The sequence below is a fragment of the Schistocerca cancellata genome, chromosome 2, assembly GCF_023864275.1.
Source record: "Schistocerca cancellata isolate TAMUIC-IGC-003103 chromosome 2, iqSchCanc2.1, whole genome shotgun sequence".
NCBI lineage: Eukaryota > Metazoa > Arthropoda > Insecta > Orthoptera > Acrididae > Schistocerca > Schistocerca cancellata.
In genome coordinates this window covers 470,609,830-470,631,552 of record NC_064627.1, presented here as the reverse complement: position 1 = coordinate 470,631,552, position 21,723 = coordinate 470,609,830, and the positions used below count along the sequence as shown (strand labels likewise).

At 45.1% G+C, this 21,723-nt stretch overlaps 1 protein-coding gene across 1 annotated transcript in view; it reads right to left on the bottom strand.

Annotated features, from left to right (window-relative positions):
• LOC126155288 (protein takeout-like) overlaps nucleotides 1-21,723 on the bottom strand; it is a 96,406-nt gene that overhangs the window by 59,887 nt on the left and 14,796 nt on the right. Inside the window, exon 2 of the mRNA XM_049916218.1 lies at nucleotides 15,939-16,031. Coding sequence (XP_049772175.1) covers nucleotides 15,939-16,031 — 93 coding nt within the window. The remainder of the gene's footprint in view (nucleotides 1-15,938; nucleotides 16,032-21,723) is intronic.

The following is a 21,723-nucleotide window of genomic DNA, read 5'->3' as shown; positions in this document are numbered from 1 at the left end:
CCTTCTTTGCTTAGAACTGGGTTTCCATCTGAGCTCTTGATATTCATACAAGTGATTCTCTTTTCTGCAAAGGTCTCTTTAATTTTCCTGTAGGCAGTATCTATCTTACCCCTCATGAGATAAACCTCTACATCCTTACATTTGTGCTCTAGCCATCCCTGCTTAGCTATTTTGCACTTCCTGTCGATCTCATTTTTGAGACGTTTGTATTCCTTTTTGCCTGCTTCATTTACTGCATTTTTATATTTTCTCCTTTCATCAATTAAATTCAATATTTCTTCTGTCACCCAAGGATTTCTCCTAGCCCTCGTCTTTTTACCTACTTGATCCTCCGCTGCCTTTAATACTTCTTCCCTCAAAGCTACCCATTCTTCTTCTACTGTATTTCTTTCCCCCATTCTTGTCAATTGTTGCCTTATGCTCTCCCTGAAACTCTGTACAACCTCTGGTTTAGTCAGTTCAGTTTATCCAGGTCCCATCTCCTTAGATTCCCACCTTTTTGCAGTTTCTTCAGTTTTAATCTGCAGTTCATAACCAATAGATTGTGGTCAGAGTCCACATCTGCCCCTGGAAATGTCTTACAATTTAAAACCTGGTTTCTAAATCTCTGTCTTACCATTATATAACCTATCTGAAACCTGTCAGTATCTCCAGGCTTCTTCCATGTATACAACCTTCTTTTATGATTCTTGAACCAAGTGTTGGCTATGATTAAGTTGTGCTCTGTGCAAAATTCCACCAGGCGGCTTCCTCTTTCATTTCTTAACCCCATTCCATATTCACCTACTACGTTTCCTTCTCTTCCTTTTCCTACTATCGAATTTCAGTCACCCATGACTATTAAATTTTCGTGTCCCTTCACTATCTGAATAATTTCTTTAACTCATCATACATTTCTTCAGTTTCTTCGTCATCTTCAGAGCTAGTAGGCATATATACTTGTACTACTGTTGTAGGCGTGGGCTTCGTGTCTATCTTGGCCTCAACAATGCGTTCGCTGTGCTGTTTGTAGTAGCTTACCCGCATTCCTATTCCTTTATTCATTATTAAACCTACTCCTGCATTACCCCTATTTGATTTTGTATTTACAACCCTGTATTCACCCGACCAAAAGTCTTGTTCCTTCTGCCACCGAACGTCACTAATTCCCTCTATATCCAGCTTTAACCTATCCATTTCCCTTTTTAAATTTTCTAACCTACCTGCCCGATTAAGGGATCTGACATTCCACGTTCCGATCCGTAGAACGCCAGTTTTCTTTCTCCTGATAACGACGTCCTCTTGAGTAGTCCCCGCCCGGAGATCCGAATGGGGGACTATTTTACCTCCGGAATATTTTACCCAAGAGAACGACATCATCATTTATCCATACAGTAAAGCTGCATGCCCTCGGGAAAAAATTACGGCCGTAGTTTCCCCTTGCTTTCAGCCGTTCGCAGTACCAGCACAGCAAGGTCGTTTTGGTTAGTGTTACAAGGCCAGATCAGTCAATCATCCAGACTGTTGCCCATGCAACTACTGAAAAGGCTGCTGCCCCTCTTCAGGAACCATACGTTTGTCTGGCCTCTCAACAGATACCCCTCCGTTGTGGTTGCACCTACGGTACGGCTATCTGTATCGCTGAGGCACGCAAGCCTCCCCACCAACGGCAAGGTCTATGGTTCATGAGGGGAGGGATCAAACCTACCAGTAACAAATCTAGTAGCCCGCCTCTGAATTGCTTCTATGTCCTCCCTCAATCCGATCTGATAGGGATCCCAAACGCTAGAGCAGTACTCAAGAATAGGTCGTACTAGTGTTTTATAAGCGGTCTCCTTTACAGATGAACCACATCTTCCTAAAATTCCACCAATGAACCGAAGACGACTATCCGCCTTCCCCACAACTGCCATTACGTGCTTGTCCCACTTCATATCGCTCTGCAATGTTACGCGCAAATATTTAATCGACGAGACTGTGTCAAGCGCTACACTACTAATGGAGTATTCAGACATTACGGGATTCTTTTTCCTATTCATCTGCATTAATTTACACTTATCTATATTTCGAGTTAGCTGCCATTCTTTACACCAATCACAAATCCTGTCCAAGTCATCTTGTACCCTCGTACAGTCACTCAACGACGACATCTTCCCGTACACCACAGCATCATCAGCAAACAGCCGCACATTGCTATCCACCCTATCCAAAAGATCATTTATGTAGATAGAAAAGAACAGCGGACCTACCACACTTCCCTGGGGCACTCCAGATGATACCCTCACCTTCGATGAACATTCACCATCGAGGGCAACGTACTGCGTTGAGATTTGAGATTTGAAAAGATCTCTGAAGCCATACAGTGTAAGTAGGCTGTTTATGTGTTTGCATGTTGGCAGCGGTATGTAGCGCTCTGCATTAATAACTCTGACAGCGCTGTGCGCACTCTGTAGGAGACTCTGTGGCTGGCTGGACTAGCAGCTGGAGGTGAACAGCCAGCAGTGATGGAAGCTGGGAGTGAGTAGTCAGCAGCGATGGAGGTTAGAGGTTAATAATTAGCAGTGTTGGTAGTTTGCCGTATTAGGCGAGCGGACGGTCTGAATGCATATCCGTCATAGAGATTTAAAATTATTGACGATTTTATGATTTTCTTGAACTGGATGTCACGGACGATTATATAATTTTTTGAACTGGATGTCACATTATTGAGGTAAAATTTGTTAAATACATTGTTTGTTCTGCAACAAATTCTTTCGTTTGCTAACCACATGCCTATTATTAGTTAGAGCCTACGGTAGCTTAGAATCTTTTATTTAGCTGGCTTTATTGGTGTTTGCTGCATTGCTGTGGTTCGTGTAATGAAGGTTTCCTATGAGGTAAGTGAGTTATGAAATGTATTGCTTATTGTTAAGATGCCTTCTAATTCAGGGCCATTCTTTTGTATTAATTATTTGAAGTCAGGTTATCATTTTTGAGCAGTCAGATTGCGTTTGATTTGTATTTGTCAGGAATAAATCTGTAGGTCAGAAATGAAACGATAAAGACAAGCAAGGTGAGAGTACATTCAGTTTCACTCAGCAGTTTAAGCAGGTTCACTTGCATTCAATTTCACTCAGCAGTTTCAGAATTAAATAAATTAAGATGTTTCAATAGTTTCATTTGAATGCGTTCAAACAGGGTCAACGTGTCGTCATCTTTTTCTTGGCCGCCGAAGGACAGACACTGGTAGACATCCATCGAAGAATGAAGATTGCGAGTGGGGCAGCATGTTTGTCGAAAACCACCATTGTGGAATCGTGCACCAAATTTCGTGCTGGTCGCGATTCGACGCAAGACGCTAGTCGATGTGGGAGGCCAGCAAAGTCACGCCAACTCCAGTGGGTGACACTCGAGCACCCGCCCTATAGTCCCCATGCAATTATCACGCCTTCGATCCTTTAAAAAAGGGGTTGAAGGGTCGACAGCTCCTGTCGGACGAGGATGTGCATCATTCAGTTACAGACCTCTTCACGCAGCAGGACACTGTGTTTTAACAAACGGGTATCTTCAACGTGGTCCTTCGCTGCCTCAGTACTTACGGCGATTTTACCTGACTGGCACACGATTCTGGACTGTATGGCCTTCGAAAGGAAATTTTTTTGGTCGCCCATTGTACTTTATTTAAGACCACGACCGTTTTTGGCCGTCAAATTCAGGCCATTTCAAGGAAATCTGAAACTGGCACTGTAAACGCATTAGGTGATGGATACAGAAAAAGTTTTACATATCAGGAGATGGAAAACGAAGCTTAGATGTGTGAAGTATATGGAAAGAAAGTAATATATAATTTACATTGTGCTGTTGAGAAGCAAAGTGAAATGATAAAAAAATAAAAGTCTGGTGCACGTGAAAGTTAGGTGCCCAATGCTGTTGCGAAAAAATTTGGGGCTGCATGGTTATAAAAGTTGTACGATTCGATACATTGCAAATATTGAGATGCTTTACCATTAAAAGGTGCTATATTCCGATATGTCCGAAATTTTACATTTCATTCTTTAGCAAAAAATGCTAAAATGATTTTTAGATTTAATAAAAAAAGTCTAAATAGTTGCAGTGGACGGTGCGTCCAGATCGAATATAAAGTACGTCCTCTTGTGTGAGCGGAGACTACTGAATATACGGAACTTTAGAGACGCCAGCGTGTGTTGGGCGCAACGAAAACAGCTTACAAGAATATACACAGCCGAAAAAAAAAAACCAATACATTTGCCTGAAGGGCTGTGTTCAGTGGCACCAGAATATAATATGTGCATAATGAGGAGTTGCATGTTAGTGATTTACTTGTCACCGTCATCGGGAATCATATGGTGCTAAGGATGCCTGTCTGTATATCCTTCGTTTTGACTCTGCAGGCAGTAACTTTGCTGAGTTTAGAGGTGAACAATGTTTACAACATATAACCATGCCCCAACGACGAATACGTATTCCTGGCGGAGTGCTTCGGCCATTTGTGGCGGGGGTGGGGGGGGGGTGTGTCACAGAGTGGACCTGCGGGAAGCTGGATGGATGTATAGGCAGTTTTCTGCATATGTTGGGCACAATGTAAGGGTGAGATGTCGCTGCTTTCAACAGTGTCCTGTGGAACATACTCATACCTGTTGATCAAGTTCTGGACGTCGGCATGGTGCAGACACACGTCAAGATGTGTGTTGAGTGCTCTTGACAAGGGATATCAGATCGATTCCGTATTTCTGGATTTCCGGAATGCTTCTGACACTGTACCACACAAGCGGCTCGTAGTGAAATTGCGTGCTAATGGAACATTGTCTCAGTTATGTGAATGGATATGTGATTTCCTGTCAGAGAGGTCACAGTTCGTAGTAATTGACGGGAAGTCATCGAGTAAAACAGAAGTGATTTCTGGCGTTCCCCAAGGTAGTGTGATAGGCCCTTTGCTGTTCCTTGTCCATACAAATGATTTGGGAGACAATCTGAGCAGCCGTCTTCGGTTGTTTGCAAAACGATTTAGAAGAAATATCGGAATGGTGTGAAAAGTGGCAGTTGACCTTAAATAACGAAAAGTGTGAGGTTATCCACATGAGTGCTAAACGAACTCGTTACACTTCCGTTACATGATAAATCAGTCTAATCTAAAAGCCGTAAATTCAACTAAATACCTAGGTATTACAAGTACGAACAACTTAAATTGCAAGGAACACAAAGAAAATGTTGTGGGGGAAGGCTAACCAAAGACTGCGTTTTATCGGCAGGACTCTTAGAAAATGTAACAGACCTACTAAGGAGACTGCCTACACTACGCTTGTCCGTCCTCTTTTAGAATACTGCTGCGCGGTGTGGGATCCTTAGCAGATAGGACTGACGGAGTACATCGAAAAAGTTCAGAGAAAGGCAGCACGTTTTGTATTATCGCGAAATATGGCAGAGAGTGTCACAGAAATGATACAGGATTTGAGCTGGAAATCATTACAAGAAAGGTGTTTTTAGTTACGACGGAATCTTCCCACGAAATTCTAATCACCAACTTTCACCTCCGAATGTGAAAATATTTTGTTGACACCGACCTACATAGGGAGGAACGATCACCACGATAAAATAAGGGAAATCAGAGCTCGTACGGAAAGATATAGGTGTCCATTCTTTCCGCGCGCTATACGAGATTGAAATGATAGAGAATTGTGGAGGTGGTTCGATGAACCCACTGCCAGGCACTTAAATGTGATTTGCAGAGTACGCATGTAGATTTAGATGTAGATGTAGAAGATCGACACACTGTGCGAGCAGTGGCGGCTGACCGAACATTATCCAGAGACTAAATCCGAGCACATGTTGCATCTGCTCTGTCATCAGGGACCAGTGGGAACCTTATGCTTGCAGCGGGATGAAGATCACGTGCGCCTACCACTGACATCATGACACCACCGAGCATGGCTACTTTGGCGTCGTGAAAGGGTTCACTGGATAATGTAATGGGACTCTGGTCTCTTTAGTGATGAGAGTAGGTTCTTTCTGTATGCGGGTCGTGGACGTACACGTGTATGGTGTAAATGTGGTTAGCTGGCTATTCCAGAGTGAATTGGTTCATGCCACATAGGTATCGTTCCACGCTTGTTGGTGTGGGGTCGGGTCATATTTGGTATTTCCGTAGGGTAAAGTAACCAGGGATTGCTACTTCACATAGGGTGTTACCCCGTGGTCGCATAGGGTGTTACCCCGTGCTATTGCCATTTTTACGACAGGAGGACTATCTGCTTTTTCAGGACGACAATGCACGTCCACATACGGCTGCTGAGACGCAACGTGCGCTTCGTGGTGTACAACAGCTGTCGTGGTGAGCAAGATCACCAGATCTTTCCCCAACTGAACACGTATGTGACATGATAAAGCGGGAACTTACTCGTTCTTCAGTGCCTGAAAGAGCCATTGCTGTACTGGAACGAAAGGTGCAAGGTGCTTGGGACAGTCAGTGACAGGATGCCATTCGGCACCTTTGCGATCATTTGCATGAGAGAACACACGCCTGCGTTGCCGCCAGAGGGGGGACACGGTGTACTGACACAACTGTCGTGCCACCCTTTACTGCGACATGCGAGTTTCATCTGTTTTGCATTGTTTTCATATACTCGTACGATAATGAACTGCCTGTCACCCCACTTGTCAAGAAAATGACCTTGTCCGTGAGGGTAGCACATTTTCTGCGGCAGTGTTAACATCTAGATGCAGCTATGTACTTAGGGAGTATCTGTAAAAGAATTTGTTGATAATGGGGCGGCTGGTGTCCAAAAAACTGGTGTGGTTTTTTGTGTACACAGCTTGTAAAGCGTCTTTTCTCTGGATTAATGGTTATATATGAAGAAACAGAAATTTATGCGCCTCGCAAACTATAGGAAAAAGACCCTCAACGAACAGTGCACAATAAGAAACATCAGTTTCTTCGACATTTACTGCCAAATTATTGACAACTTCCTTTAAAGACACTCCGCAAATTCGTAGCTGCATCCAGGTGTTACTAAACATGTTCTGATCAGTCCACGTTGTGCATTGTGTAGTTTCCTGTATTGATTAACAGCATGCGTTAATGATCTTTCGGTTAAGATTGGAGGCTCCGTCTAGCTATTCGCAGCCGATGTTTCTGTTTACACGAAGATTGTAGAAAAATGCAGTGAGACCTGCTGAGAGTCGAAAATTGGGACAGGGACAGGTGGTTGAACCAGAACGTAATTTATCCACGAAAGAACTGGTTTACGAAATACTCATTCCATCCATTACTGAGCACTAATATTGTCTGCCAAGTCATTAATATATGACAAGAACAGCAAGGATCCCAATGTACTTACAGAGGCACTACTACATCTGGGGATGATTTTTGCGTCAAACATAACATGCAGTGCTCTCTCTGCCAAGAAATCGTCAATCCAGTCCGAAATATTATTTGATATCTCATGTAGCCCTACTTAAGTTAATAATAGTTTATGATGTACTCAAGTTACTGCAAAATAAACATTTTGATGGTTCAGGCTGCACAAAACCTAGACAACTATCCAAGAGAAGTATTTAAGAATATCTGACGGCTATTCTTTTACTCTGTTCTATATTGTGGGACGAATTTAAACAAGACGAAAGGAAGTGTACAGCCCATATTGTCTCCTTCAACCGTAACGAATGACGGAGATTCTATAGTGGTTTGGGCGGAGGTTTTAACATATCTATGTATAAATATTTGTAAACCCATTTAAAGTGCCAACAAGTCACCTAGCGAATGATTATTACTATTTCTTTACTTATTTATTCACCGGTAAATGATACAGCCAAACAGTTTCAGGATAAAGATTTATTGAAATCCTTGGCCACGGTTTCGGTGTATCTAAATATACCTTCATCAGAAGCAAAAAACACCTGAACAGGAAGACACCATCAGCAAAAAACTTAGCAACATAACTGAGATAGGAGATTTTTTTTTTCTTTATTGTATTTCAATTCCCCATCAGGGCGGGCTGGCAGCAGCATATGCGCTGCTCTTCAGCCGAAAGACATAGAACAAACAATAGAAGACAATGAAAAATATACAAAGGAGAGAATACGGTAAACATAGATATAAAAAAGGGGGAACATCATGGAAGGCAATAGACAAAAAAAGGGGCGACTGTAAAATGGAGATAAAAAACTGTTTAAAAGTAGCGCACACAAAAAGCCACACACTGCGACAATTAAAAGAACACAAGGCACAGTATGACTGGAGCATAAAAAGTATCGACAGATGGCGTAGTACATAACAAACACTGACGGCGAACCTCAAGGCAGTACACAATTAAAATCACACCTCTTGATGCACAGGAGAAACAGCACTAAACACAATACTGGCGTGGCACACTGACGATGATCAAAACGGAGGATCTGCCAGGCGCAAGGAGATGAGGGAGACCGGAAGAAGGGAGGGATGGGAAGAGAGTGGGGAGATGGGCGGGGAGCACGCTGAAGAGGGCCAGGTAGGGAGGGATGTGGGAAGGAAAGAGGCAAGTATGGGGTGCAGGGTCTCAGGTGGGGGGGAGGAGGAAAATCCGCTCTGGGAGAAGGAGGGGAGAGGAAAAGTTGGCCCTGGGGAGGGGGGCGGAACAAGGCAAGGTTATAGTTGGAAGGAAGGGTAGATGTCACGGCGATGTTCGTCATCCAGGAGGGGGAGGCGCTGGAAATTGCCCTGACGAAGGAGATGGAGGGTGTGGAGTTGGAGAGAGGGAGGGATACAGCGATAGAGGCGCGGCAACGGGTGGGGAGTGGAGAGGAAGGAGGAAACCAGAGGGTGGGGGGGATCAAGCCTGCGGACAATGTAAAGGATGAGGAAATGTTGGAGGAACAGGAGGAGGTGGGGGAAGGGGATCATGTCATACAGGAGCCGTGTGGGGGAAGGAAGGCAGATACGGAAGGCAAGGCGGAGCGAATGGCATTCAAGGATTTGGAGGGCCTTGTAAAAGCGGATGGGGGCAGAGATCCAGGCAATGCTGGCATAACAGAGAATAGGACTGATGAGGGATTTGTAGGTGTGGAGGATGGTAGAAGGATGCAATCCCCATGTCCGGCCAGACAGGAGTTTCAGAAGGCGGAGGTGGGAACGGGCTTTCTGCTGGGTGGTCTGGAGATGAGGGGTCCAGGTGAGGTGTCGGTCAAGGGTGAGGCCAAGGTATCTCAGGGTGGGGGTGAGCTGGATGGTACGACCATAAAGGGTGAGGTAGAAATCATGGAGACGAAAGGAGCGAGGGGTGCGGCCTATGATGATTGCCTGGGTTTTGGAGGGGTTGAGATGGAGGAACCACTGGTTACACCAAGTGGTGAACTGGTTAAGGTGGGTTTGGAGGGTACGTTGGGACCATTGAAGGGTAGGATAGAGAGCCAGGAAGGCGGTGTCATCAGCATACTGGAGAAGGTGGACTGGTGGGGGTGGCTTGGGCATATCAGCCATATACAAGAGATAAAGGAGAGAGGAGAGGACAGAACCCTGGGGGACGCCAGCTGTGGGATAAAAGATACGGGAGTTGGTGTTGTGGAGGGTGACATAGGAAGGACGGTACGAGAGGAAGGAAGCGACCAGACGGACAAAATTGATAGGCAAGGCGTAGGTTTGGAGTTTAAAGAGGAGACCGGGATGCCATACATGGTCACAGGCATTTTCGAGGTCAAGGGAAACTAAAATGGTGGAGCGATGGGAGTTGAGCTGGAGGGACAGAAGGTGAACAAGGTTTAGGAGTTGGTCTTCAGCAGAGAAGAAGGGTCAGAAGTCACACTGGGTAAGGGGGCGGACGTGGTGTTTAGTAAGGTGCTGATGGATACGGTGGGAGAGGATGGATTCAAAGACCTTACTGAAGGCGGAGGTGAGGCAGATGGGACGATAGGAAGAGGCGGCAAAAGGGTGTTTGTTGGGTTTGAGGAATAAGAGGACGCGGGAGGTCTTCCACAGGTCTGGGTAGAAGCCAGTAGAGAGGATGACATTATAGAGATGGGCGAGGACAGTCAGGAAGGAATAGGGGCTTTCTTGAAGGTGGCGGTAGGTGACACAGTCGTGACCAGGGGCCGTGTTGCGTTTGGACTGGAGGATAAGTGTAATGTCTTGTGCTGTGATTGGAGTGTTTATGTCGGAGGGGGGCAACTGTCGCAAGTACTGGAGACTAGGAGCAAGTGGAGCGACCGAGGTATCGGCACGTTCCATGACGGTGGGGAAAAGACAATAATCAAAGTGGGGATCATCTGGGATGAAGAAGAACTCAGAAAGGTAGGAAGTGAAGTGGTTGGCCTTGCTGAGGTTGTTAGGAAGGGGGCGATCGTTATGCAGAAGGGGGTGAGATAGGAGAAAAACAACAAACACTTATAGCTTTAAGTAACCATGAAAATTACCAAAGTATTACAAGCACAAAAACTTTTAGTCACTTACTAAAATCACATTCTGCAGTGGAGATGTATAGAACAATCGTTCCAAAGGCGTCGTCAGTAGTTAAAATTAAAATATCACATCCATCTGCACAGAATAGTTATGAAGAGATGGTCGATGCGAACATGGCATGAACTAGTGTGAAGAGGGTGTGGAAGCACTAGGGCAGACAGTTTCACCGAGAGAGGGCACTTGTGGTATGCCCGAGACACTCGCGCTCATTGTAACCCAGGTTGTGCTAATTCAAACACTCTGTCTTGATAAATAAAACACATCAGAACCATTTAAAACACCTACATACAATAGAAAAAATGAATATCAATTTGCCTGTGTCCTAGTGTCAAGCAGATGAAGCTTACCCTAAGGAAAACATCTAACGAGAGAGGGCACTAGTGTTTTAAGCGATGATCTCGCGCAAATTAAAGGTTAGGTTACATACTAGCGAAAACGAACAAAATGTTATAGTAAATCGAAACCATCTGTCGCCATGAATAAAAAACATAACAGAATCATTTAAACCACACATACACGGCGAGAACCGCGAACAATGATCATCAAAAATACGTAAAATCCAAACAAGACAGGAAAGGAGCATCTCACCAGCATCAACGGATAAGAAAACTAGCTTGTAGTCAGCCAAATTATATTACGTTAGAGCAAGAAGGCTGTTATCATTTACCGTGATGATTTTCGGTAGTTGCTGCTTCAGCCATGTATAAAATTTTGTCATTCATATATTATTAACCGTGACAGAAGAATATCAAAGAGTTAATTAATTTATTTAGAATTATGATTATCATGTTCTCCTGCGAGAAGGAAAGTTAGCTGGCACTAATTATTACTATAGTTGGAAAGAGTGTTTTAAAGTCCTTCAACTGATTGAACGCCTGACTTTAATTATTATTCTGAATTTTTGTAGAACCAAGTGTTTGCTAATTGTACTTTAAGCTCATGCGGCGGCAGTCTCGGTTGATATCGTAGCTCCGTCCGCAGCAGCCCTCGAAGTTCCCGTTCGCCTGTAAGAAAGGTTGTTTCACCGGAGAGAAACAACGGCTCCTGTCAGTAACGCTGCGACAGGTCCGTAAAATATTGCTAAAATGACCTAGATGTTAATCAGTGTAGATCATCGATGAAATTAAGCATTCAGTGATCTAACCGTGTAAGTAGATTTCGTAGAGGAGTCACTTCAGCAACAAAATTACAAAAAATCTCCGACTATGCCTCATATCCAGACAAGCTAATATATGGAAAAGGAAATAAATTCCATTTGGGCTTTTGAATGACTTGAAATGCATTCAGGAAAGCAAAGAGCTATTTTCCTGAAAGAATTCTTCCAATACAAGCTCTTTATATTTAATGGAAATGCTTTACACGAAAAACTATCCTTAATGGCGGCCAATAATGACTCTCAAATACCTAAAACGTCCACTCTAGTCAATGAGTCCTTGGTTCATAGTTGAAATAATTCACAGCACCTTTTCCACAGAGTAATACAATATCCGATTCATAAACATCGGTTTGTGTTGTCATTTTCCTTTTTCTTAGATACAATGATATTTTATAAGGTGTCTTGCTCTTTTCAGTATATGCTATGGTCACAATAAAATGAGAGGTAACTGGCAAGCCCAGTGAATAAGTTTAAGGTGACTATGTTTACCCGATGGGATAGTAATTGTTGCCAGTATGGAACTGCGTCTTCTAAGGACGATGACGTTCTATTCACAAGAACGAAAATGACCGAGACTAGTGCCATAAGCATGAGGAAGCAATTGGTCATCCTCGCTGATCTTCACAACCCTCCGAGTGGAACATTAGCTATCCTTCATGGCCTACAGTGCCCTTCCAAAAATTTCCGAGACTGATTTTAGTCCTGGTCTATAAGCTACGACAGCTTCAACTAACAACTGTAAACAGCAGATGTGCATTCGACCAGTCAGTTGTGAGCAGGCAGTGATACGTAGTGGACGTGCGTCTGTGACTCATCAACGTTGTTGTGTCACAAATCGGAATGGAGCAATGGTTCTAAATCAGGTGTTCAGGACACTCCACAGAATGTTTTGAAGAAGAGAAAAGTGTATGCAAAATTCGTCCTGCACACGTTGACGTCCGAACAAAAACAATGATGGGTGGACGCCAGCCGTGACTTGATTTCAATGGAAAACGCGGATAATTCTCCTCTGGAAGAAACCATCATGGGTGACGAGACTTGGTGTTACCAACAGGAACCTACCAGAAAACTACCAAGTTCAGAAATTCAAATGAATGGTCAACGCTGCGAGTCAACACCGACACTGAATCCAATGTGACAAGCAAGTGAATGGTTTTATGAACGTCCTGTGTGTCGTACTCAAGCGACGTTGTGATGGGGTGGGGTGAGTGGGCGCGGGGGAGGGAGTGGGGGAGAGAGGAGGGAAACTGTGTTGTATAACTGAAGCATTAGGACCACCATCCTAACTTTTCCATACGTTTTTACTCAACCAACATCGAAGCTTTTGCACTGACGGGGTATATTAGAAAGACAGTTGAGGATCCGGTACATTTCTCTAGCATCTCTGAAGACACTGGCGCTGTAAGTTTTCGAGGAGTGATAGAAAATCCCACTGGCCAGAACTCTGGACAGTCGCACAGTGCAATGTATGGAGTATCAGATTTAAATGACATGGACACTGAATCACATCTGGCTGTATCCAGCATCACGTTTTATTCTTTTCTGCTCAGCATATTTTAAGATATCTATATGGTAGGTCTAACATCGATAAATTCAAATGTATATGCAAAGAGCGGTATTCATGATGATTAAAGAGGATTTTCTTTATAATTCTAAAATGCATGTCGAATTCATTGTTCTGGCAGTTAACGGGGAGTGAATGCATGGCGTCTGCAGTTTCCATTCATTTCGCGTTGTTCTCAGCCAGAGGGTGCCTGCACAAGCAAGTTTTTTGTCTCGTCCCGACGGGTCGTTGGCACCTAGAGAGTAAATATGGAGAAGGCAAAGTTACAGAAAGTTGTGGTGGGACAATTTTTGGTAGGTCTGCGTTCACAATCTTTGGGAGTAGCGATTTGTCATAGAGAAGCAAGATGAATGGTGACAGGTCGGCGATAGCAATCTTTCAGAAAGTGACTCTGAATCTTCCAGAACACAACTGTTAGGAGTTTTCGGATTGGAGAAATAAAGTCCGCAATCTTGTATTGGCCAAAATGGCAATTTTGGCGGGCTCACGCCGCGAAGGAGCAGAAGAATGAATTATCAGACGCTTCTTCGGCGCGTGTCGCAGACAGAGGGCACTTCTTCACCTAGATGGGCAGAGAGAGGACTTCTTCGTCGCGAGCAATGGAGAGAGGGACGGACTTGGAGAGGAGCAGTCGATTTGCGAGCAGATGGGCCCCGCCATCCTAGCGCCTGTCTCATCCTGTGACTTCGTCCCGCTTCGCCCAGTGTAAGTTTCACAGCAAAAAGGCCTACGAAATTCATACAGGATGATAGGAACGGTGTTTGATAGTAATCAGTCATTCACTGTAGGATGAATAATCGGCTATGATTTTACTCTTTGGGATTCTCTTGATCTTTATTCACTAACCTTCAAATGCAGTCATCACTGCTCATCTAATTTCACAATCAATAGTCAGTTAATACGATTCCTTGTCCCTTCGGCCTGTTCTATGAGAGCTCTTCCGGTCCTTTCCCGCTTTAGATCCACAATTATCACTTTCTCCCGTGATGAGTATTTTATCCTTGTTTGTTCTGAGCAATCATTGAATTTGCCACCAATAAATGTAAGCGATTTGTGGCCCTTCTTTCATTACAGTAGCTGATAGTTCTACTTAATAATTATTAATGTTTAATTAGAACAGACAGCTACAGTCCACGTGTTAGGACAACCCTTTCCTTATATTTCCTTGTGCACAATACCTTTATATACACTGGACCGTAGTGGGGGGGGGGGGGGGGGGGGACTTGAACCAAGAGCGGGGATACTAAGTGCTTGTCAGTGGAAAATTAGATGGACTGGAGCCTTAATACTAGTGGCGCTTTGAAACATCCCCAAGTGGAATATACACTCCTGGAAATTGAAATAAGAACATCGTGAATTCATTGTCCCAGGAAGGGGAAACTTTATTGACACATTCCTGGGGTCAGATACATCACATGATCACACTGACAGAACCACAGGCACATAGACACAGGCAACAGAGCATGCACAATGTCGGCACTAGTACAGTGTATATCCACCTTTCGCAGCAATGCAGGCTGCTATTCTCCCATGGAGACGATCGTAGAGATGCTGGATGTAGTCCTGTGAAACGGCTTGCCATGCCATTTCCACCTGGCGCCTCAGTTGGACCAGCGTTCGTGCTGGACGTGCAGACCGCGTGAGACGACGCTTCATCCAGTCCCAAACATGCTCAATGGGGGACAGATCCGGAGATCTTGCTGGCCAGGGTAGTTGACTTACACCTTCTAGAGCACGTTGGGTGGCACGGGATACATGCGGACGTGCATTGTCCTGTTGGAACAGCAAGTTCCCTTGCCGGTCTAGGAATGGTAGAACGATGGGTTCGATGACGGTTTGGATGTACCGTGCACTATTCGGTGTCCCCTCGACGATCACCAGTGGTGTACGGCCAGTGTAGGAGATCGCTCCCCACACCATGATGCCGGGTGTTGGCCCTGTGTGCCTCGGTCGTATGCAGTCCTGATTGTGGCGCTCACCTGCACGGCGCCAACCACGCATACGGCCATCATTGGCACCAAGGCAGAAGCGACTCTCATCGCTGAAGACGACACGTCTCCATTCGTCCCTCCATTCACGCCTGTCGCGACACCACTGGAGGCGGGCTGCACGATGTTGGGGCGTGAGCGGAAGACGGCCTAACGGTGTGCGGGACCGTAGCCCAGCTTCATGGAGACGGTTGCGAATGGTCCTCGCCGATACCCCAGGAGCAACAGTGTCCCTAATTTGCTGGGAAGTGGCGGTGCGGTCCCCTACGGCACTGCGTAGGATCCTACGGTCTTGGCGTGCATCCGTGCGTCGCTGCGGTCCGGTCCCAGGTCGACGGGCACGTGCACCTTCCGCCGACCACTGGCGACAACATCGATGTACTGTGGAGACCTCACGCCCCACGTGTTGAGCAATTCGGCGGTACGTCCACCCGGCCTCCCGCATGCCCACTATACGCCCTCGCTCAAAGTCCGTCAACTGCACATACGGTTCACGTCCACGCTGTCGCGGCATGCTACCAGTGTTAAAGACTGCGATGGAGCTCCGTATGCCACGGCAAACTGGCTGTCACTGACGGCAGCTAGCGCCATTCGACGGCCAACACCGCGGTTCCTGGTGTGTCCGCTGTGCCGTGCGTGTGATCATTGCTTGTACAGCCCTCTCGCAGTGTCCGGAGCAAGTATGGTGGGTCTGACACACCGGTGTCAATGTGTTCTTTTTTCCATTTCCAGGAGTGTAGTTGTTACACTTTTGAAAAACTTCAAAAACATAGTTTTCGGTTCGACTACGAACAATGAGGTGGTTATTAGCGTGTCGGCTCTCACCTTTGATGATGTCCGGCAGCGCAGTCCGTGCACTGTGTAGAGCACACTCGTCCAGGTGGATGTCGTTCCGGGAGCACGGCTTGATGTACGGCGCTGTAACACAACGCCGGACCAGTTGGCAGGCAGGGCTAACAACGTTACACCGACTGACATACATGCATGAGCCAAGAAACAAAAATACACTATTAAAACAAAATTATTGGCAACATTATCTCAGAAATACCCACGTGCTTTAGCTTTTATCAGAAGGATTAAAGCAATATAAAAATCAAATCTGATTCCTTACCAGTTGAGCACTGTGTCGCCTCATATTAGAGTATTTTTCACAGAAGTAATTACACTCGTGTTACCTGTTTAACGAGACCGTTTAACCACTTATACCGTTTCTCTTACTTTTCGACAAAGCTCGAATTTTTTATGTTAAATTTAGTCTCTTGCGGTTACACTTTACTGCTACTTTACAGCATCTCGTTCAATGTGTACATTTAACATTCAATAATATCAACAATACCTGTCATGTAAGAAAAATGTCACAGAAACTGGGTGAAAGAAATACTGTAAAGGTACATAACTTTCTCACAGAATTTGGAAAATGAAATTAAATGGTCATATGACTTCATTGGGGTTGTTCGGTCGCCTGGTACAGTTCTTTCTACTTGACGGCACCTCGGTGGTCTGCGCGCTTTTGAGATGAAGATGAGATGAAATACTTAAGACAACTCTTAACACTCGCTCCCCAAGCGAAGAAAATCTCCGACCGCGTCGATAAACAAAGCCGGGATCTCAAGATGACGTTGCGGACACGGAATATGGAAGAAGTCCGCAGCTGTACCGATAACAGTGAAGGGATACTGTAGCGCTGTTGTAAGGAGTTTCTTAATCCAGCATGAAAGAAGGAATAAAAGTTAAATAGTTTAATGCTCCTACGATATTGGTGTCATTACACTGGATCAGCTGGTAAATGATGGGGACGAAATCAGCCGTGAAGTATTTAATGAGCCACTCCATCATTTACTTGAAGGGATTCATCAAAGCCACGAAAATTCTGCATTAGGGTAGTCAGATAAGGATCTAAAGCTCTTTCCTCATAAATATGAATCCAGGACATTAGCTACTGCACTCTTTCACTCGATAATACCCCGACTAGAACCATCAGAGAAATGATATGTATAAGTGTTACAAGAAACTTGTACAGCAAAGATATAACACTATTATGAGAAGGAAAATTGCTACTCACCATATAGCGTAGATGCTGAGTCACAGATAGGCACAACAAAAAAACTCTCACAATTAAAGCTTTCGGCCATTGGCCTTCGTCAACAATAGACACACATACGCACACACACACACTACGCAAACGCAACTGACACACACGTCTGCAGTCTCAGACAACTGAAACCACACTGCCACTGCGAGAGTCTGTTTGTTGTGCCTATCTGCGACTCAGCATCTCCGCTATAAGGTGAGTAGCTTCTCATAATATTGTTACATTCCATCCTGGATTTTCCATTGTTTGATAGGTACAGCAAAGAGTTTTCAAATAGCTCTTCAGTATATACTCTCTGAGACAAAAAAGCGACGCACTAAGAAGGAATCATCCGAAAGGAACTGAAATCGCTACATGTAGTGTGCATGTAAATACAAACAAGAGATTACAATTTCAGAAAAATTGGATGATTTATTCAAGAGAAAGAGCTTCATAAATTGAGAAAGTCAATAACGCGTTCGTTCACATCTGGCGCTTATGCAAGCAGTTTTTCGGCATGGCTTTGATTGAAAGAGATGCTAGATGTCCTCATGGATGAAACTGCATAAAATTCTGTCCAACTGATCCGTTAGATCGTCAAAATTCCGAGCTGGTTGGAGGTCACTGCCTATAATGCTCCAAACGCTCTCCATTGGGGAGAGGTCCGGCGAACTTGCTGGCCAAGGTAGGGCTTAGCAAGTACGAAGACAAGCAGTAAATACTCGCCGTGTGCGGGCAGGCATTATCTTGCTCAAATGTAAGCCCAGGGTGGACTACCATGAAGGGCAACAAAACGGGGCGTACAATATCGCCGACGTACCACTGTGCCGTAAGGATGCCGCGAATGACAACCAAAGTTGTCCTGCTACGAAAAGAAATGGCACCACCGATCATCACTCCTGGTTGGCGGGCGACAGACAAGGTAGTATCCTATTCCTGTCTGGGGCCTCTCCAGACACGTCGTCACTGGTCATCGTGGCTCAGTTCGAAGCGGGACTCATCACTGAAGACAGTTCTGCTCCAGTCAATGAGATTCCAGGCCGAGGAAGCGTCTGACGACGCCCTGGACATGGGTGGGATACCAGAATGACTGTCGCCCACCATACAGCCCGTGATGGTGTGGGGGTGTCATTTCTTTTCATAGCAGGACCCCTTTCGTTGTCATCTGCGGCACCCCTTCAGCACAGCAATACGTCGACAATATTCTACGCCATTCCTGTTGCCAATCATGGGAAGCCATCCTGGGCTTACATTTCAGCAAGATAATGCCCGCCCACACACGGCGAATTCCTGTTGCTTGTTTTCTTGCCTGCCAAACCCTACCTTGGCTAGCAAGGTCACCACATCTCGTCCCAATTGAGAATTTTTCGAGCATTATGGGCAAGGCCTTTCAACCAGCTCGTGTTTTTGACACTCTAATGCGCCATTTGGACAAAATTTGGCACGATATTCCTGAGGAGAACATCCATTAACTCTGTCAATCTAAGCCAAGTCGAATAACTGCTTCCTCAATCTGTGAAGTTCTTTCTCTTGAATAAATCATCCAATTTTCCTGAAACTGTAACAATTTGTTTGTCTGTACATGTAGATCACATCTACTGACGTCCGTCGCATTTGGATAATTCCTTCGTGCTACATCGTTGTTTTTGTCTTAGAGTGTGTTTTTGCTTTGTCAAAGCAATTTATCACTAAAGGTTTGTCATTTTGCAGTATCAGAAATTTAAAACAGCAAGTTGCAACTATAATATAATGCCACTGTATTGCCCTCAAGTGCCGTCCTAACAATAACTTCAACGAAGTATTGCTATGAAAACAGCCTCTTAACGCTGAAGATCTACCTGTAACGGCGCGAAACTAGGCAAGAGGGCTTGATGTCATAGAAAGGACGCTTGCCCCTGTACACTGGTGTTGCATTCCGCCACGACACCCGCTGTGCGCGGCCACCCGTCTACAGGTCAGTGCCCAGCTAGTTAATGAAAAAGGGGGCCATCGGTACGTGGCGTATGTGACATTCGGAACAGCAACACCACAGTAAATCAGCTTTGGCGCGTATACACCGCTTGACAATTGCTAAGGAACAGACACATTTTTGGACGGGATTAATTGCAGGCAATGAAGGACGACATGTATTTTAGAATATATGCATTAGAGAATGGAGTGGTATATTCACTCCTATAACGAAAAATGGTACAGATTTCACTCCATGGGAAAGGAGGATAACAGACATAAATAACCTTAATGTTTGACTCTCAGTATGGAATATACCCTCCTCTGGAAATGATGCACATTTTGCATCTGTTATTCATGCTGGCTACCAAACTGTCTCTCAAGGCAGTTTTCAGTTCTTGCACGGTTCTGTGAGGGGGTGCTCGTCGAGAAACACATCTACCAAGAGCACCCCAGGCATGCTCTAGAAGGTTTAGGTCTGGGGAGTATGCAGACCATTCCATAAGTTCCATATCTTCATTTTGCAATGTGTCCGGCGACTCAGCGGTCCTGTATGGCCCGGCATTGTCGTCCATAAAAAGAAAGTCGAGCTACCGCACCACTAAACAGACGGACTTATCGACAATAATCTTCCTGCAGTACTGCTGTGCTGTATTGATACCTCGCGCAAAGATATGGAACGATGTTCGGCCGCCGGCCGGGGTGGCCGAGCGGTTCTAGGCGCTACAGTTTGGAACGGTCGCAGGCTCGAATCCTGCCTCGGGTATGGATGTGCGTGATGTCCTTAGGTTAGTTAGGTTTAAGTAGTTCTAAGTTCTAGGGGACTGATGACCTCAGAAGTTAAGTTCCATAGCGCTCAGAGCCATTTGAACCACTTGAAGAAACACTTGTACACGTTTGCAGTGATCTGCCTAGGAGTGAGATGTCTGTTCTTTTTCGCCACTAGGGCTATCTATCGATCCTCTTGCAGTGTGGTTGTCCATCTATGAGCGTCGGCATGCTTTCGCATAGCTTTCCACCTTCAGCGGCCCTTTATTTTTTATCATGAGATGACACTTTAGGGCATACCCACTACTGTGTCAACAGCAGTGACACTTTGATCAGCTGCGAGCAGTCCATCTGCTCGTCCACAACTGTGAGCACTCAAATGATGCATTGCAGACATGTTGCCGTAGCACACGGAATGTCGCTCTAATCGGTCCCACAACGACCTTCGTGAAATGCCATACTGCATGAACTGTCGAACGCATACAGAGCGTTCGTGCACAAGCTTCGCTGCAGTTTGCACGTCCTACCCTCTACATCTCCTTTTAATATCATTGGCCGGGTGTTCTGTAGCAGTTGTTGTTTATTCCATAGCAATTGGCAGCTGTTCCAAAGCAGTTGTCAAACAGTGTAAACACTGCCCGTAGAACCAGGCAGGTCATCGGATCGTGGAGTTTTCGAGGCGGTATCTGTCACAGTATCCGCACTCGGCCTGACCGAGGCCCGTAGAAAAAACAAGAGCTGGCTACGAGAAAGATTCATAGGCCTCGTTGCCTGGCGGTGTGACATCACTAAGGAACAGCGTCTGCCTCGGGAACAGCGCTATTACACGTAGGACGCGCAATTCTGCGACGTATTTTTGGTATGTTTCAGTTTCTACTTGCGTAATGAAATGTAAATTGCTGTGCTGCTATTGCTAGACTGTTGATCTTACATTGTGTAATTTTTCCAGCTTTTAAACAGATACTGGTGAAATTTCCTGCCAGATTAAAACTGTGTGCCGGACCGAGACTCGAACTCGGGACCTTTGCCTTTCATATCAGCGCACACTCCGCTGCAGAGTGAAAATCTCATTCTGGAAACATCCCGCAGCCTGTGGCCCAGCCATCTCTCCACAATAGCCTTTCTTCCAGGAGTGCTAGTTCTGCAGCATCGCAGGAGAGCTTCTGTGAAGTCCGGAAGGTAGGAGACGAGGTACTGGCGGAAGAAAAGCTGTGAGGACGCGGCGTGAGTCGTGCTTGGGTAGCTCAGATGGTAGAGCACTTGCCCGCGAAGTGCTAAGGTTTCGAGTCTCGGTCAGGCACACAGTTTTAATCTGCCAGGAAGTTTCATATCACCGCACACTGCGCTGCAGAGTGAAAATCTCATTTTAAGATACTGCTGATTTAATTAAAAAATTCAAGCATACATCTACTCGAAACATGTAAAAACAAGCTGAAAGTATAGTTTGTTTTTGCAGTTTTCTGTCAAAGGAAATGGTCGAAATGAGCACGCAATTTTCTAAGGTGGCTCTGAGAAAAGTTACATCAAGTAAATAAGTTTTAATATTACGCTCATTTTCATTTTCTATTCATCACAGGTTTAAAAGAACTTCAGCTAATAGATGGACACTGTCGTTTTGGCTCAAGAAATTATACAAGTGGTCTATATGTAGAAAACAATTTAATTAGCTAATATAACTAAAACAGCCATCAAAATATCTGATTGGCAACTGAGTCTGCAGTTCATCCGAGAACCCGAGATTGACACTGCAGGTAGGGGAGTTTTCCCTGCAAAAGCTGTAGCTTTTCAGCGAAAAGGGGTGCAAGGTAATCGACTTGCAAATAT